The 19,656-nt window shown below is 43.9% G+C and overlaps 1 protein-coding gene across 3 annotated transcripts; it reads right to left on the bottom strand.

Moving 5' to 3' along the window:
- Positions 1-329: 329 nt before the first annotated feature.
- On the bottom strand, positions 330-13,232 carry LOC147416756 (uncharacterized). Of its 3 annotated transcripts, none has more exons than XM_086508082.1 (9): positions 13,063-13,232; positions 12,827-12,918; positions 12,622-12,710; positions 2,571-2,674; positions 2,401-2,491; positions 2,236-2,329; positions 2,030-2,144; positions 1,420-1,951; positions 330-1,310 (listed from the first exon to the last, which is right to left on the bottom strand). In XM_086508082.1, the coding sequence occupies exons 1-9, from the start codon at positions 13,214-13,216 to the stop codon at positions 815-817; spliced, it is 1,767 nt and encodes a 588-aa protein (XP_086364208.1). In that variant the 5' UTR covers positions 13,217-13,232; the 3' UTR covers positions 330-814. The 3 variants fall into 3 exon arrangements, with proteins under 3 accessions (XP_086364208.1, XP_086364209.1, XP_086364210.1); XM_086508083.1 differs by having other exon boundaries at positions 12,796-12,918; positions 13,063-13,119; XM_086508084.1 differs by lacking the exon at positions 13,063-13,232 and having other exon boundaries at positions 12,796-13,052.
- Between the last annotated feature and the right edge of the window lie 6,424 nt (positions 13,233-19,656).

Raw genomic sequence — 19,656 nt, 5'->3', positions numbered from 1 at the left:
TAAATAAAAAACTTAAGGGCTGAAAATTAACCCGCGATAGACAAAGGGGAGGGGGGGGGAGGGGCGGACAACCGCGAGAGAGAGAGAGAGAGAGAGAGAGAGAGAGAGAGAGAGAGAGAGAGAGAGAGAGTGAGTCAAATCATGGCAACATTCAGAGGCAATGTTTGTCCATCACCAACAACAAATCTGGAAAAAGGAAGAGAACGTTGGAGAGAGAGAGAGAGAGAGAGAGAGAGAGAGAGAGAGAGGAAGAAGAAGAGAATTTTAAACGTTTAACGTTAGAAAACTATCCCAAGAGACCTTAGAGAGAGAGAGAGAGAGAGAGCATATTGCACAAGCTGCATTGTCTAATTGATTAATTACTAGCTTTCAGTGAGGACAAAGTGGTTTTTTTTCCAAGGCTGAGAATAGAACTGGTGACAAATTCTTTGAGCCTATACAGCACATGAGATTAGGCAAGTATTCAGTTTGTACCTGTTGCACAGGAGACCTCACAAAAGATTATTGTGCTTACTTTCTGTATTACAACAAAGATACGTTTAGTTGTTGGATCTTTTGAGAGAAGTTCTAACCTTTGCATATTCCAATCCATTCTTGAATTATAAAGACTCAACCGCTACATCATCCAGTAATCCAGCTCCAGCTGCATACAGCAGAAAATTTGATGGGAGCTTGGATCCATTGCAGCTGCATGTACATATCTGTCGATGCTTTTGCTTTATTAGAATTTATACTCTTTGAGGAGTCTCTTTGCGCTTGCTGTAATACTCATCTGTTGATCCTCCTTTCCAATCAAATTATAAGCCTCTCAGATTCAAGAAACTTTAAGTTTCTCCACAAGCTTCTCAGCTCCCCCCTTGCATTCAGCCACAGCTTTTGAGGTACTCTCTCTCACGATTGCCGTCAACCCTGCCACTGAAGGAAGCCTTTGCTTGATACCTGCCACTATCCTCGCCGTCGAGGTAGACAAATTGGACTTCACCTCATGAATCTTTTCGTTAACTTCACCCACACTCTCCATAGATCGCTGCTTGATGCTTTGGCAAAAGAGCACTACCAAGTGAAAGAATCTAAATAATGCATCCTTCAACTGCTGGACATAGTTGTTGCTTTTCTCTACCAATCTATGCATGTGCAACCTTTGGCTCTGAAAGCCGTCACTGTAATGCCAACTTGGACCAGGTATATTTACATCCTCAAGCTCCTTGCCAACATGGACTTGCACTCCTCCATACTCCCATCGCTTCCGAACCTCTTTTAAAAGCTTTGAATGTGCAAAGGCTCTCCTTGCCTCCTCCTCAGCCCAAATCCTAACACGTTGCAACATGCAGCAGTATGATCAGCACAGACTTTTTACAGAAGTGGCTTTGAAAGCATAGCAATGAAGATGAATGTGAGATTCAGTAGCTTGCTGCGTACCGAGCTAAAGTTAAAGCATGTTTTTCCACTTCAAACTCAGCTCGAATCTTGCTAATCTTTTCTCTCTCTTCCTCTGCTTCTGCGCGTAGCTTGTCCACCTGCTCCCTTTGAAATGACACCTCTAGCCTTGCATTGGTTAGAAGAAGAGCCTGCTGCTCTACGTCACACTTCATTTTCAGCAGCAGATTTCTTTCGCAATCTATTTCTGCTCGGTCCTTGAGCAGAGCATATTTCTCTTCCTCCCGTTCGGCTTTTACCTCCTCAAGTTGAGTCTGAAGCTTTTCAACCATGATTGCAGTCTCTTGTTGCTTTGCCTTCTCTGCCTGCAGAAGCTCATTGAAGGCAGCCGCCACTTCTTGCTGAGCTTTTGTCTCCAGAGCTAGCTCTGCTACAACAGCAGCTTCCGCCATGGATTCTGCCTCTAGCCTAGCTAGTTCCTCTGCTACAAGCTCCCAAGTCTCCCCTGTTCCAAGTGCTACAGCTGCTTGGGCTTTCGTGACTGGTTTCTCTGGTTGAAACCTCCTGGTATACCCTGTTGATATATCAAGCAACCATCTTCACCACGAGAAATTGACTGGCCTTGCCATAAATGAGAAGCAACGCACCATACCAAAAGCCAGAGCCATGATGCCTCTTTCACCGGCTTTAATATCTGCTAGCAAAGCAGGACATGCATCCTGGTGTATCTTGTCAATATCAACAAAACCAGAAAGCTCCTGAAGTGCCTGAAATAGAGAACATATTTGAATTGCAAGCCTTCTCATCAAGAAACTGATGCCCTTTAGAGATCGTATCATGCTACATGAAAGCACTCACCCTTTTTGCAGCCAAGGAAGAATCCATAAGCGTTAAAGGAAGCTTCCTTTCCAAAGCGATTTTCCACGTGACGAGATCTTGACGAGTAAGTGGGCTACACAAATTCACATCAATTATCAGCATGCAGCTTCTTTATTACTGCAAGAAATAGCCATCAAGCACAACCTGTCAGGTGAAAAAAAAGAGCTCTCATCATCTGCCTCGTCTGTAACATCTTGTAATAACTGGCTGGAGATCAAACCGGCTTCAGCTAGACCTGAAATATGTACCATTCATGAAAACAGTTTGAGAAACCTTACTCTAAAGTCAGTCTCATTTTAGAAATTTGCACATACCCTGAATACAAGCAAAGTCCTCATCCTCTGGCAACACATCAGCATATGCAAGCTTAGAAACACCCTCAATGTACATAGCAGGGAAAACCTTATGAGCTGGACTCCTACATAAAACACCCGAATATTAAAACCTCGTTCTCCAAAGCAACCCGGCTCCTTCCTCCTCTCCTCTATCACTCTTTTCGTCCTGTGCTCAAGGGTAAGAAAATAATATCCTTACAATGTCGTAATTTTACAATTACGTTAGGTCCACTCATTGAGACTGAACTATCAAATCAGTATCTGCTAGGGGCGATGAGACTAAGAGACACACGACTAAGAGAGTACAGGAGAGATGCCAGCAACAATGGTTGCCCTCCTACTGCATGCGAGACCCCTCGTGCATATGAATCATCTGATGTAGTCATACAGCCTGTCATACGTTTGTCGATACTGAACATTATGACCACTTTCTGGTTGCGCTTGAATGTTGTACAAAGCTTTTTGCAAGGTATACTGTATGTCACATAATGGTGAAATGTCACAACCGTACCATACTGGACAGATCACAACCGACTGGAAACAGAACCCTGGAGGCCAAATCTGTCCGGAGCTGCACCTGAAACATGGCAGGAATCGTGGCACGAATCATAAATGTATGGATTGATGTGGAGTTGCTGACGAGGCAGACTTATGCTATGACTTGGTTTGATGGGCGTCGTTTTGTAATAACAGTTGACTTTTAGTCTTTCGGCCTATATGCACACCCCCCACCCCCCCCCAAACCCTCTCTCTCTCTCTCTATTGAACAGCACACAAGGTTTTTTGCTCGCCTACTGAATTCACCTTGCTGCTGCTGTTCCATTGCCAGCTGCTGCTGTTGGTGACAACCTGAGCCAGCACGTAGGCTTACACTGACACACCGCCACTCGTTTCAATCTGCTGCAGTAGGATTAGGCAACGCTTCAGTCAGGAGAGGTGCAGCACCACAGAGATTCTCTGTGTCTCAGTTAGGGTTTCGTCTCTGCACAGTTAGGGTTTTGAACAGAGGCCGCTGCTGCACAGACCTGCGCAATTAGGGTTTCTTATAACATTTCATTTCATTTCTCTCTCTCTCTTTTCAGAAAATTGCAGAATTTCGATATTCGAAATTGCAGAGGTGCAGAATTGGCAGAAATTGAAAAAATTGCATAAAGCGGGCTTTTGTTGTAATTTGCAGAAATTGCAGAAAATGTACGCCATGCATGCTTAATGTGGGAGAACATGTATGCATAATGTGGAAGCACTTGTGCGTGTAGATCTCCTTCCACCGCAAAATTTCCTCTCGTTTTTGGCAATGACCAAGCATGAGGAAGCAGAATGATAAGCCCGACCCCTTAGAAGATGCAGTTCAAAAGTGCAAAGAAGAAATGGCCGAAACCATTAACAAGATCAACCGCCACCTATTAGAAACAATAAAAATGTTCGAAGATCGCGTTTTGGCCCAAGAAAGCAAGATCACTGCAATGGGAGATCGTGTGATGGCCCAAGACGAAAAGATTGCGTCACTCAAGAAGGAGCTCACTGAGGCACAATCACGAAACACGCTTGAAGAGGGAGAATTGCAACCCAAGTGGCAAGAACTCAACACAATCAAAGAGCAAGTGCGAGCCATCAAAGAGGAGGAAGAGCAGCATAAAGAAATGAAGACTTCTAGGGTGGACGTTATTACAAAGACTCAACAAAAAGCAGATGAGGCTGAGAAATGGATTGAGGTTGCCAAGAAAGGGAAAAGCAAGGAAACAACATCCACACCCACCATTATCAACCTGACACTAGAAGAGGAGCAAAGAAGACGTGTACGCTCTCTACATGTGAGAATTTGCGGCCTTAAAGACAATGATAATGTAAACGAAGAGGTAAAAGAACTCATGGCTTTGATGGGGGTTCATGAGCCGATGCACTCAAGAGCTTGGAGAGTGGGCAACAAGAAAAATGGGAGTAAGGCGGAAACCTCGAAAGAAAGGGCACTCATCCTTCGTTTTCCCTCCATGGAAGCGAAGGACTTTTTGAAGAAGAGACCAACTCTTAAGAAGACAGGCATCTTTCTCCGGGATGACTTTGTATGAGGTCCACCACATTGTAATGCTCTGGTCTCATAGGTCATTTTGGCCTTTTGAAGACGTTAATATAACATTTCATTTCATTTCTCTCTCTCTTTCATTTCATTTCTCCCACACACAGCCTGAGCAGAGACGCCGTTCTGGGAGCATGCCCCAGAACAGCTGGTATGATGAGGAATGCCGCGAGACCAGAGCTAGACTTTAGAGGGAGGTGCTTTTGGGGGACATCACTCACAGACAATCACAGATTGACTTCCGACGCCTAGTGCGGCGGAAGAAGAGGGCATTTTTGGCTCTCCTAGGGCAGGATCTATACCAGCTATTTTTTGAGTCAGGACTCACGTTAGGCATGGCGGCTCTTTCATGAGCACTCCCCCCCCCCCCCCCCCCGCCCCGCCGCCATTACCTCTACAGAGGCCTGGGGCCAGTACACGTCATCTCCGTACACGGTTCCTGGACAGCCGCCCCTTCCCAATCCCCCCGATCCATGCCCCCACACATGTGCTTTTTTCACCGTTGAGATGGTGAGGAAGGCCATTGATAGGATGAGGACTAGGAGAGCATATGATCATGATGGCTTAGTGGTTGAGCACTTCATGCATGCCAAAGATCTACTAGCAGAGCTCCTAGCATTTATGTTTAACCGTGCCATGTTGAGGGCTTGCCTGATACTTGGAGCCTATCTACGATTGTACCTATCTTCAAGTCAGGAGACCCTATGGAGCTTGGGAATTATCGCACTATCATGATCGGACACACATTGGCACGGTTGTACACATCCATCGAGCATAGTGGGATCCTAGAGAGTGGCTTTGGAGGGACCCCTTCTCTTCTGCAGACCACCCAGGTGTCCCTTTCTTTCAGTACATTGTTCGACTGGGACGTCACATACTGGCAGCACAGAGAGAGGCTCGCCATATTGCAGCACCTCATTGGCAGGAGGAGGGTCTCACAGTTGAGTTCTTGGCAGCTTTTTGGGAGAGGAGGTAGGACTCCTGACTGCCGAGGCGAGTCACTTTGTTTCATTGGTTGGTCGCACACAGAGCTACAGTAGTTAGTAGTTGGGAGCTGGCTTGTGCATAGTGGTCTCTCGTCCGCATGCACAGCTTGTGACCATATTATGGAGAGAGCGTCACTGTCTTTGAGACTGTCCCTTGGTACAGAGGTGTGGCTTCGTGTTCTTCGGTTGATGCCCGCTCTTTCCACGGCTCGACAGTACACTTGGGGGCAGCTGCTTGGTCCACTCTCACGGGCCCGGCACTTCAGCTTGAGCTATCATCCACCAGCAAGATGATAGTGATGCACGGAGGGCGACCTACACTCCAGCCTACCACACAGAGCTTACTCCACAGGAGTGGTGCAGTGAGAGAGAGGTGTGTTGGGAGCTTATCAGTGGCCTGACACTCTGGTTCGTCTAGCGGGCCCATTGCTTCCGCATCTTCGAGGCTCGACCTATACCACCAGCAAAGACTGTTCGGGATCTTTGGCTTGAGCTCGCCCATACTCTCAGAGGACAGGTCGAGAGACTCCAGGGCAGTTCTGACCGCATGTAGGAGCGCAAAGAGGCTTTCCTTCGACTCTGGCGACCTGGGCCATTTTTCACCATGGTCCAGGGTGTGCTTAGTTGGCACTACCGTCCACCTGGCTTTTCCCTCCTCCCATCCCTTGTTCTAGCCTCATTGTACATATGTTGTTTTTTCATTGGGAGAGTCTCCCCATCATGATTGTTGTAGCCCTCTCTTGTAGAGGAGGTTGTAGCCCTATGGGCAATTGCATTAACTAATAGAAGGATCTTTTTCTCGAGGGAAAAAAAAATTTCAAGGAAATTTTCACATCAACTAGGATATCATATGGATATAAAAGAAATGTCATCACGGCTTGGCATCATTTGAGAATGACTAAGAAAGATACATTGGATGACTACTGCCAGAGGTTTTGGGATACTTATTTACCAATGTCTTCGTTTCGGAAGATTACTGTGGTTTGCCAAAAGAGATTTGAGAGTATTGTCTAGAACAAAAGTCTGACTCTATCCAAAGACTTATGGGACATGCTAAGCAAGGATTTGGAATGCATGCCGGCTCATTGACTTATCCTACGGACAGGATAGTATCCACCTCACCAAGGCAAGAGTCTTCCAGTGAAGAGAATGAATCAAGGGAACCGGATGATAGCTCATCACAAGATTCCAGAGCAGTAAGAGAATCAAATGGTAGTGCATCCGAGGGTTTTGACGAACTAAGGGAACCAGATGCAAGTTCATCAGAGGATTCCGGAGAAGAATAGGGATCGGACGATAGTGCGTCGCAAGGTTCCGACGATTGAGACTAACATGCCAATGGACACGGGAGGCTAGCGAGGCTACGCATAGGCCCCAGGGCACAAGGAAAGAAAGGAAAGGAACTCAAGTGGTAGAGTAAAGAATTTCACAGATCGAGATTGAGGTGCCAAGGACAGGGAGGCCAGCAAGGCTACCAACAGGCACGAGAAAAAACAAAAAGGTAAGCTAGGTCCACTGAATAATTTGCTCAAGGGTACTTTTGGCCCTAGATGCAAAGTGGATGGAGGAGGAGAACCTCGCCAATTCTCTTCAGAGAGAGTTGGTGTCTATCCCAAAAGTTACCAATGAATCAGCAAGTTGATCTCGTGTGGTGCGGACTGCACAAGAAGGGAGCCACTCCACTCCCTTGTCACCGATTGCTTAGATTGAATATAGTCACTGCTTTCTCTTTGAAATTTTAGGGTACTGATAGGCTGACAGTATTTTGCAAATCACTTTATCTATTGTGTGCACTAAATTGGAAATTACCTTGATTGAATTGAAAACATGTGCTCTTTCATGTGTGTATTGTTAGAGACATGTAGATAAAGATAAAATGTCTGCAGCCTTTTGTCTCATGAGTGATTTAAACTTAGTGCATCTAGACATCCGTCATACATAAGTAAGATCTGGATGTGATGGCTAAGTGAATGAAGAATGAATGTGATTTGAACTTAGTGCATATAGACATATGTTAGAGATTAGTTAGATCTAGATGTGATGCCTAAGTGAATGTAAACTGAATGATAGTGCATCAAGATGTCTATCTGGATGAGATGACTGGATACTGTTGTGAGTGCATCAAGAGTTCCGGAAGGATGAGACGGATTGGTGGAGTATGGTGCAGAGTACATAGAGTCAGTGTCTACTAAAGAAAGTTTTTGTCCTTTGGCTGTTTTTGCAGGCGTAATCAAGGGCGATTACAATTCTTTCAAGAGGGGGGAATGTCACAAAGTGATGATGTGGCATGCTCAACTAGAAAAGAAATGACAAGAGAAGTCGAGCCAATGAACTTAAAGAACTTCTGAGCACCTGCTGAGGGGCCTAACCATAAAAAATCCCGAAGCTCTAACTCTGAGGCTGATTTTTGTAAAATGCACTGGCATGCTGACGTGGTAGTCCGTACGAATGATGACGTGGCAGGACTGTACGGATTTTCCGCATTTCGCGTTGCTGGTGCCATGTGACAAGCTGTACGGATTTCCGCAAACTATGCTGGCTGCTTTTGGAATCTCCAACGCTAGCGTTTGGGAGCAGATGCTTTTGGAATTTAGTGCTTTTGAGAGAACTGCTTTTAGGGCTCTGCTTTAAAGCAACCCTCTTACTGTTTATAAGGAGCCCTCGGGGCTTCACTCTACAGAGCATCTGAACGCAGAGTATGAGAGCTGAGGACCCTCGAGAGTTGTACTTTGTTGTGAGCAATAATAAAGAATTACCGAAAGGGGCGCACTTTTTGGGGCCAGTGCTTCTCGGCGCGGAAGTCCGTTGTGCCGTGTCGACTCTCTCTTTCTCCCTAGTAAAGTTCAATGATTTTGAAGTTTATGTTCATGTGTTGTATTGATTTCTCGCTTGGAGAGTCCAAGCATATAACTGAGACCAAGTCCTGTTGGAATCTCCATTGGTTTTTGCATGCTTGTCTTGTGCTAGTGTTCACTATCTAGAGCTAATCTATGAAGTAGGTTCATTGCAGGCAGTGTGTAATAAATAAATGACTAATATGCTAGTGGTAATATTGAATTAATCTGCAATTCAAACTCTCAGAAAAATGGTACGTACTGTTGCGTACCTTAAAATTGTATGAGTACAAAGGTACGTACCTTACGTAGTATCTTTCCACCTTGCTTCGCATTGTTGAGACAAATGGGACTTTATTGCAGCTAAACTATGCTTTGATGTCTACAGTGATCAAGGATAGAGACCCTCTGACATTTGTGGAGGCACTTTCACAACCAGAGTAAAAGTTGGCCATGCAAAAAGAGCTTGATTCCATCAAGAAGAACAACACTTTGGGAGTTGGTTCCGCAACCTGCCAAGTGGAAGTTGATTGGTGTCGAATGGGTCTACAACAAACTACAAGACCAAGCACAAATATGAAGGTTCTTTGGATAAGCACAAGGCACGACTCGTCTCCAAGGGCTTCTCTCAAAGACATGGAGTGGACTACAACGAGACCTTTGCACCGATGGAGAACATTCGGACAATTTTGCCCTTGCTAACTTTTTCAAGTGGCCCGTTTATCAAATGGATGTCGTCTAGGCTTTTCTCAACGGCGACTTCGAGGAGGAGGTGTATGTGGAGCAACCTTCAAGGTTCTTGGATCCAAATGTCAGTGACATGGTTTTCAGGTTGTGGAAGGCTCTCTATGGCTTGAAACAAGCCTCTCGAGCGTGGTACCAAAAGATAGACTCATTCTTCCTACAGCACTCCTTTTGTCGTTCTTCTGCAGACCCAAATATATATAGTTTCAATGAGGGAGGATTGGTGACTCTTATTATCCTCTATGTGGACGATCTTGTGATTACAGGTAACCATGTTGAGCATATTCGCAGTCCTATGGAGACCTTGGATAAGGAGTTTGAGATGACAGATTTCGGCTTGCTTCATTACTTTCTTGGATTGGAGATTGTGGTAGACATAGGGGGGAATCTTTCTCTCTTAGCAATGCTATGTCCAAGAGTTGTTGGAAGCATTTGGTATGATTGAGTGTAAACCTATCTCATCTCCTATGCATCCCAACCAGAAGTTGTTACAGAGTGACCTCTCAAATGTAGCAAATGCTACAAGTTATCGGAAGCTGGTCAATGCCCACTCATTCATGCAAAGACCCAGCAAGTCACATATGGAGCATGCTCTTCAAACTCTACATTATTTAAAGCAGTCAAATTCGTTACGTATTTTCTATGCGGCTCAAGGTAAGGACTCCAAGATCATTCTTCAAGGATGGAGTGATTTAGATTGGGGTGAAGATCCAAATGGACAACGGTCGACCACAGGTTACACCTTTTCTTTTGGCTCACAAGCAGTTTCATGGAGCAGTAAGAAACAACCTACAGTTGCCTTATCATCCACACAAGCGGAGTATAGAGTTGTTTTCAGTGATACATGTGAGTCAGTGTAGTTACGGAGGCTACTTTTGGAGATTGGCTTGCCACAACAGACGACCACGATCTACTCGGACAACCAAAGTTGTATAGCCATTGTGAAGAACTCGTTTTTTCATGCCCGGACCAAGCATATATAGATACAACACCATTATGCTCATGAGAAGACCAACGATTGCTCTATTCGACTAGAGTATGTTCCGATGTCAAACAACCTTGTTGATATCTTCACCAAACCTCTACCATAGGCGACATTATCCTCTCATGCCAGCTCCCTTGGAATGGTTCCCCATCCAAGTGCTAAGAAGGGGTGCGGGATGCTAAAGAGTTTCAGATTCCTCTCCGGTGTAGTGAGGGCTGTTTTGTGGCTATGCCCTAAGGTAGACGTACTTTCTCCGCGGTGCATTCCACTATATTGCCCACCCGATAGGCTGATATGAGACGGGACTCCTATTCCTAGGGTTTCTCAGGGTCAAAGTCTCGCCTATTTTGCATTTTCCCCTTACAAAATGTGGGCAATGTGTCACTTAAGTGACTTGACACATTTTATCGGGCATGGCTTATATGTTTGGGTCGGGGGTTTTATAGCTGCAAGTAGGACATATTTTGGGTTTCCCTATAGAGGGATGCCCTCCCCCCCATTGTATGAACATATTGACATTAGTAAAGCTTGCCACCATTTGGATCCAGTGCACTCTCTCTAGCGTGAGAGACAATGCTTGTCTGGTGTTTTCTCTCTCTGTTTGCTCACCGGCGTTTTTCTCTCTCCTGGCCTTTTTGCCTTGCGATCTCTCTCTCTCTCTCTCTCTGACTTTGTATCAGATCCACCACATTGTAACTTTCTGGTCTCATAGGTCACTTTGGCCTTTTGAAGACGTTAATATAACATTTCATTTCATTTCATTTCTCTCTCTAGCGTTTCCTCTCTCCTCCTCTTTGCCACCCTTTGCTACAAGTGCTTGCAAATTGCCTACCCGTGCCCATTGGGTGAGCGGTACACGATAAGAGGACATTTTTTAGGAGATTTGTCACGATAGATCCAAGATCCGCTGGTTGTCCGGTCCCGAGAGGAGGTTTGCTTGCGGTTGTAGACGAGATCATCACCCAATTCACCATCTTCTGCTGCACCTTTGACACCCACTACCCAAAAAGATGGGAGCGCCCTCAAAAAATGCCAACTCAGCCTAAACGTACATGGCATAAATCTACCAAGGTGGCACATTAATACCACATCATTATAGAATGACACTAGGCTGAAAACTGCAGAAAACAACATAGGAGTGCCTAGGAACATTGGCCCCACCTCATGCTAGCCTACCAAGCAGGCACATACATTGCTCGTGCCACCGGAAAAGGTATGTTTACCTCAAATAAGGCCAGGGACAACCACAAAACAGCACTCACTCTCCTAGGAGATACTAGAGCCACCAGGGACAGAAGATGAAACTCTTAACAGAAACCTATTCTTGATAGTGACTTTGTTGAGAGTTCTCGAAGGCCTGTCCTCCTTTTCAACAAGAAGTGCTAGTAAACAAGAGGGAGAGAGATGGATCAAACCCTTGAGCAAAATTTTGTTCACTTGGCACGCTATCTCTTCCTGTTGGCTAGGCTAACCCTGTAGAGGGGTTCATTGGGAGAGCTACGCATAGGTATTCAATTTTCCCAGCAAACTGCAAATCACCATGGAGCCACAAAGAAATCATAATAGATACTTCCTTCTGAATTAATTTGCCCGAGGAAACATGCAAGAGCCTCAGCAATGCCACATCACATGAACATAGGTAAGCCATTGAGAGCATTTACTTGGCACACAATCTTTTCACCTTAAGTCTGATACAATGACAGCACGCACCGAAGAGATTAAGAAGCTCCATCATTCACATGCCCTCGTTTCTGTCCCAACGTTTTAAGCACACCTCTATCTTTAGATCTTCATTCACGATCCTCATAAATGGTGGCATCGAGTCTTTGCAAACACACTCATTTTGGTTGATCAGGAGTCTCTGTATTAAGCTCATTAATAACTCTATCTTAATATCTTTTAGTGATAATGAGCAATTTATTAATGTTGTCCATCTTGTGGCTATGGTTAGAGCCAGAGCCAATGAACCATGACCATGTTGGAAGTCATTGGTGGCAAAGGGGGCTAGCCACGTTAATGTTTTCAAGGCCAACAAGAGGAGGGGGACGGCATGTAGAATCTTTTGCGGGTGTGAGGCATGAGACAGAAGAGACTTCATCCAACATTGAAGTCTCTTCATACATGAACATAAGCTTAGTACATACATGAACATTGACCCTATGTTGCGCCTTCAAAATGTTTGTAAAAACATGCCTGTAGAGCATTACTTTAGCTGTGCATGCCAATAACTGTTTAGACACTGAAGACAGTGAGCATGTTTGTACTCGTACCTAAAGTATATATTCATGCACAAGCAACACTGTATCTATGTACATGTAATACCATACATTCTTAAGCTCATGTTTTGTGTGACTGCGTGCATGCATGTGTCCGTTTTTGCACCCACACTTCTGAACAACTGAGAGACCTTGAAAGTCTGGCACTTGCTGCGATCAGCCAGCGTGCGTATTCCCTTCTCGTGCAAATATCACCTGCCTCTGCACCAGCTTCAACGACCTGCAAGTACCCAAAAAGGGCTAAACCTTCCACACTTCACCAGGGCTAACCATCTCTATACACTCAAAAAGAAAAGTAAAGCAACCTTGGGCATAAGCCGAAATCCCAGCGCTGACCTTTAATGCCTGAAGCGCAGCCAGAAATTGTTCTTGCATTTGGTCCACTGGAGCCGGTATCAAAACCCTCCCTTCAGGTTTTGGCACACCAGCTGTTAAATCCAACAAAAGAAAAAAAGGTTAAAATCTTACAGTTAAATCACATCTCACAAGCACAACGCAGGGGACGATTTTTCAATATGGGAACATTGAATGCTTGTAGAGGAAAATGGAACCTATCTACAGCATACTATCACCTTGGATGCCTTTTTGTTGTGGAATGTCAGGTTTTGCCACATCACTTTGCAGCTCTTTACTTCCATTCCCCTTATTGGTGTTTTGACCACCTCGTGGCTCTTCTGAATTGGTCTCTTTGCTAGAGGACAAAATTTTCTCGATAATAGGAAGCATGACTACAGAACCTCTGTTTTCTGCAATAAAACAAAAATTTAAGAGAAAAGAAACTAGCCCACAAAATGATTTTACACAATTCAATAATTATCCATGTGAAAGCCATGTCAGATCTTGAGAAGAATCTTTGTTAAATTCTGTTTTCGATTCTTTAACAGATGTCTATTTTTTACGGTCTCCTACTATGGCTTATGGTACAGAAGGCCAGTTGCAATGGTAACACAGTATAATGTCAGAGTCGCCACAAACATTTCAGCCATAAAATGACACGTTCCACTGCGAGACACTTCCAAATGCACATTGATAATGCTATACAGGTATAAATGCATGCTCCACTGAGATTCTCTCAAACTTTTTCAAAGCAATAAACAGAAAATCAATTCCATTTCACATTTCAGGTAAGAGTGAAACGTTTAGGGCGTTTACTCCTTTCACACTCCAAGGACATTACAGTCATGTTGTCTGTTTTTTTAATTGAACAAATGGACCAATCCGTTGTCACAACCTTGAATCATGGCACAAAAGCAAACGCACCATGTTCTATACAAAATAAGTCAAGAAGTCAAGTTGAGGAGAAAGTCAAAAGTCATGGATGCCACTGAGGCTGAGAGAAGACATTTTTCAAGGCACATGGAGGATGAATTTCTCAATAAGGTTGTGAGACAAATGAAACAAAAAGAGGGAATGCCATCAATAATAAATCAAAGCATTTCAGTGCTCACATTGCACGCCAAACCATACTAGCGTTGGGAAAACCTACTTGAGACAAGAGACCACTCAAATGCATTGACCCCTAAGCGTGGGCGCCCCTTGCTGTACTTTTTCTCTTAAGCTGACTATCTCCCAACTGATGATCAGAGATTCAGAACTCACACAAGGCTTCCTGTTTGAAGGCCCTTGACCTCTTGCTTTTACTCGCACCCAAAAAGCCCTACGCTTAATTCAGGAACCCCAAAAACTCAGAGGCAATGGCATTCATAACTAACTCCCAAAAGCTCTGAAAAGTCAATGCTTTCAATAACTGAGGCCTGGAACGTGAAAAATGCCGCTGCCTGCATCCCCGGTGTCCGTACCAGTCACGTAAGCGAAGTCGTACTTCCCACGGGATTGACGTCACGTTTTGCACCGCAAATCACACGATTTTGCGAGCACTCGGCATGGGTCCAGGTCTGCTGGCTTAGGTCAGCTCTTAACTGCCAGTCTCAACCGGACTCTTCCTGTTCTGGTCTGGTCTTCGCATGGATCGGCTTCCCCCTCTCTCCCTCATCTATCCGCTCAGGTACGATATTGCTGCATCATCACTTTGTGACGACGACCCAATAATGAGGGGCGTCCTGAAAAAATGCCACATCGTCTAGTTTAAGTGGCCCCAATAGTAAGTTGCCTAGGTGACAACTTATCGCCACAAAAATATTGATGCCACTTGGCATCAGGGCTACACACTGAAGGAATAAAAGCTCTAATCTTCATATACCTATCACAAGAGGTCTGTCACAACTTGCTGACTTGGAATTTTATTGAAGACAAAGAGGGTTAGGATATCCTAAAATCCTAAAGAGGATTTTAGAATATCCTAAAATCCTACCCCTACCAAACTTAGCCTAAACTCCAAAGATCCTAACCAACTTGCAGATCTTGGCCGAGGGGCCTAAAACCTTTAGCAGATGAAGACCCTCAAATTGCGTACCTACTCGGGGCGTGGCAGCATCATACGAACACCCCATGGAATCAGGGTGACATGGCATACTGTATGGCAAAGCCCATGTTTTACGGGCCAGCCATTTGGGCACCAGATTTTGGGACAGGATGCTTTTTGAGGTGTTAGTTTTTCAAGTAACTACTTTTAGAAGCCAGGGGCCTTTAAAAGTGTGTGAAACCCTAAACCTGCAAATGAATGCAGCAAGCTATAATTCTCTATTTTGGATCAATTTGAGCAGAGGAAACACATCTATGAGTGTTTCAAGAGATCCCGCAAGCAATGGGACACTTTCACTTTGATTTGGACGAGTTTTCACACAAGAAAACTCTCCTCTTTTGCAATCGTTCGCGATGGAAGTATGAGTACCTGTGGGGGATTAGCAATTAAGTAATCCGGTTCCTATTCAAAAGGCTCTTGCCTTGGCAAATGCGCATAAAACCCACAAGATTGTACATAGTCATCTGAGGAGCCCAACTAGTGGGGCATTACCATACTTGTAAGGGGCAGAGAGATGCACAAGAGCAGAATCGTCACACAACATGAGACAAGGGAGAAGGTAAGATTTCCATTAAAGCTGCAAAACCAATAAAATCCACTCAAAACAGCCCTCACACTCTTTGGGTGCCCCCAAGCTGGCATGTGCTTCAGGATTAGTGAGTTGTCAAGCAAGTGGCTTTCCTTCAGCCATGTGTCCACTATGCTGTGCTTCAGGATTGGTGAGTTGTCAAGCAAGTGGTCCTTCAGCAATGTGTCCACTATGCTCCTTATGGCTCAGTTTCCTAACCCCTCCCAACTTATAAAGTTGTGAGTGACTTGCCAAGTGGCCCAAATTCCATATAGGCGCACAGAAGCTTCCATACTCATCAGAATTCAGTGCTAACTTACTCAACCAGTCCCCGGCTGACTGACCTAGATTCGTGATGTGAGAAACCCGTTTGGCTGCAGCTTTTTCACACTCGCCATGCAAGGTCCACTTGCACCTTTTCAAGTGTTTTGGTAAAAAAAAGAAAATAAATAAATAAAAATATGTAGTATATATTTAAAGAAGGCAACAAGAAAAATACACCTTCTGGTGACAACTAGGCCAGTCTTGATTCTACCAAACTTAAACAAATCTTTTGAGGTTTATTGTGATGCTTGTGGAAGCAGATTGGGTGCAATCTTAATGCAAGATGTAGTAGCGTATGAGAGTCGAATACTCTCAAAAATTGAGAGGGTTGTACAGACTTATGAAGAGGAACAATTAGCAGTGATACATGCTTTCACTGAATGGAAGCATTACTTGCTTGGCGCAAATTTCACCTTGTACGCTGAAAGATCATCAGCGAGTTTGAAGCACATCTTGTCCCAGACAAAATTGTCAGAAAAGTAGATGAGATGGGCGAGCATCCTATCTAAGTTTGACTTCCAGCTCCTATACTTGAAGGGAAAGAATAATGTGGTTGGAGATGCCTTGTCTCGCAAGCCACAGATATCCATTATTACAACAATGCATCATCATGATTTTTGATGAGATGAGGGAGCAGTATGCTACAAACCCGAATGTTAGTGAGATCTTTGACAGGGTACAGAGTGAGGAGATGTTAACGAGATACTCTCTCAAAGAATGGTATTTGATGCGTAAGTCATATTGGGAAACGCGTAGTTTGAGTCAAAAGCTGTTGATGGAGTGTCACAACCCTCATTTGGTCGGGCATCAAGGCAACCCTTAAGGGTGTTGAGCATTACTTCTAGAAGCCTCAGCTCAAAAAGGACTTGGATGAGTTTGTGTGCACCTTATAGTGTGTCAGGACTTTCAAGGTAAAGTACGACGAGCACAAAGTGACACTGTCACAAAAGTGGGCATGACAGATGATGATATGGCGGGCCATACAGAATCCCGTATTTTATGTCATGTTTTACGAGCTACTGATGTGGCAGTATCTACCCAAGGAAGGGATCGTTAGCTTTTTGTATCAGATGCTTTTGGCCAGCGGCCTTTGAATTTGTGCCTTGGGGGAGGTTTCTCATAGACTTACAGATGACAAAGCTCTCCTTCCGACAGTTGCAACTTGTGCAGATCAATATAAAAGAACTAGCGAAAGGGCAAGGCACCAAGGTTTTAAAGCCAGTACATCTAGGTGTGGAGCTCCGCCACTCCGTCACTACTGTGTGGATTCTTTCTCTCTCTATATGTATACCTTCATAGGTCTGAATTATGAGAAAGGATAAACACTCACAAAAAGACAAAAGCAAGGGACACAAGAAAGCAGAAAAGGAAAAGCTAAATCACTTTATTTGTACCAAACAAAACTAGATGAAAACAAACCATTATTCAATAAGCAAAATAACTTAAAGAAGCTTACCTAACTTAAACTTGAAACAAGTACTCAACTTTAAACTAGCAAGGCTAGGACATCAAAAAGACTTAATCCTAGAAATCAAACTCAACACAACTTCTAAAAGAACAAAATCTTAAATCCTAATGTAAGCTAAATACTAGAATTCAATACTTCTACATACCTACCTAGAAGAGGCAAACATAACCAAAGTAGTACAAAGTTGAAAACTTGATATTATGCAACTTTAACTTCGCTGATTCTTCAAACAAGAAGAATAAGATTATCACCTTTATCATACATAGCCTAGACAACAGTTATGACATCGCTACTCACGTCATCAGTGCCCAAGAGTAGGTGCAGGCTTATATAGAGTTCATTCATGATTTGAACGTACTCTTTAAAGCTTGATCTCTGGCTGAGATTTCCGTAAAACGCGTTGACATGCTGACGTGGCAGGCTATACAAACTTCCACAAATTATGTTGCTGGTACTGAGAAAATGCTTTTAGTACCTAGTGCTTTTGAATCTGATGCTTTTTGGGCTTTGCTTTTGGGCATCCCCTATACTGTTTATAAGTGCCCTTGGGGTCACTCTTCCGCAGCATCTGGACGCAAAGTGCCGAAGACAGTTGGACCCTCGTAGTTGTACTTTGCGAGCATAATAATACGAAAAGGGCGCAAGTCTTTGGGGCCAAAGCATCTTGGCTTTGAACTCCGTTGTGCCGTGTCTCCTCTCCTCTCCTCTCCTCTCCTCTCTCTCTCTCTCTCTCTCTCTCTCTCTCTCTCTCTATTCAAGTTCAATCAGTTATTTGCAGTTTATGTTCGTGTGTTGCTATTGAATTCTCGCTTGGAGTGTTCAAGCATGTAACAGTAGTATCAGAGCTCAAAACGATCCTTCTTCTACAGAGGATCCGATCTCTTCTGCAGCGCACATGGGTTCTCACGAGAATCTATCAAAGGTGCAACGGAAAGGGGTGAATCGGATGAGAAACTTGTTTGCAACCGCAAGCAAACCACCTCTCCGTGACGGGCAACCAATAGATCTTGTATCTATTACAATGATCTCCTCGCCGTCAAGGTACTGGCGTGTACCGCCCACCGAACGGGCATTGGATCTCACCGTGTACGATGCAACACCGAGAGGGTGTCAACAGTGCTCAATATTGCAAGCGAGAGGGAGCGCTAGGTGTAGAGAAAGAAGTGGCCGAGAGGACAAGAGAAACTGAACCAGAAGAACTGAAGAAGTTGGGATCGAGGGGCCTAAAAGAGGGTTAGGATTTTTAAAACCTAACCCATCAACTTAAAGAACTTATGGAGCACCGGCCGAGGGACCTAAAACCCTAAAAATCAAAAGCTTGCACGCTGTACGGAATTCCGTGATTTGCGCTAACAAGCAGGCATGGCAAGATGTAAGGATTTCCGCAAATTACATTGCTGGCAGCTTTTGGCAATTTTACATGATGCTTTAACAGATGCTTTTGCGATCTAGTGCTTTTTGATCTAATGCTTTTGGGGCTCTGTTTTGGGCATCCCCTATACTGTTTATAAGTGCTCTTGGGGTCACACTTCCGCAAAGCATCTGGACGCAAAGTCTCGGAGAGAGTTGGACCCTCGGGAGTTGTACTTTGCAAGCATAATAATAAAGAAATACCGAAAGGGCGCCGGTCTTTGGGACCGGTACATCTTCGCTTAGATGATTCCCACCGTGCCATGTCGACTCTCTCTCTCTCTCTCTCTCTCTCTCTCTCTCTCTCTCTCTCTCTCTCTCTCTCTCTATATATATATATATATATATATATATATATATATATATATATATATATATATATATATATATATATTCAACTTCAATTTGTCCGTGTGTTGCTATTGAATTCTCGCTTGGAGTGTCCAAGCCTATAACACTCAGCCATGATAAAAGCTAACATTTGTCAAGTAAGAGCGAAAATACTAGAAGCACTAAAGATCTAAACAAAAAATTAGTGTGTTACTAAGTTAAACAATAAGTGGGCTCTTGAGCTCCCCACTTTTATAGAATGTACTATTGATTGTCGTGAACGTTCCAAAGGAAGAAACATTGAAAATAAACTCACTACGATGCAAAAATGAACGAACATTTTTCACGATTCTCTTGAATGAGTATCCTTTCTCAACAAGTAAAGAAATAAGATGGCACGACTGAAAAACAAAAGTAGATTTACTAGAACAAAGACGAGAAAATCTAAATAGTTGAGGACATATGACACCATATTTAGTAGAAAAAGAGATGTTCGAAGAAATGTGAGGCATGTAGATGATATTTAGATTGGCATTGTTCAAGGCGTTTATCATAGATGTCTACTTCCACACTATCTTGAACATTCCAAAGGAAGAAACATTGAAAATAAACTCACTACGATGCAAAAAATGACGAACATTTTT

Source organism: Adiantum capillus-veneris, unplaced genomic scaffold (genome assembly GCF_014529385.1).
Source record: "Adiantum capillus-veneris isolate H3 unplaced genomic scaffold, ASM1452938v2 Hic_scaffold_502, whole genome shotgun sequence".
Lineage (NCBI taxonomy): Eukaryota > Viridiplantae > Streptophyta > Polypodiopsida > Polypodiales > Pteridaceae > Adiantum > Adiantum capillus-veneris.
Note: the sequence above shows the minus strand (reverse complement) of the source record. Positions and strands in the feature narration are given on the sequence as shown.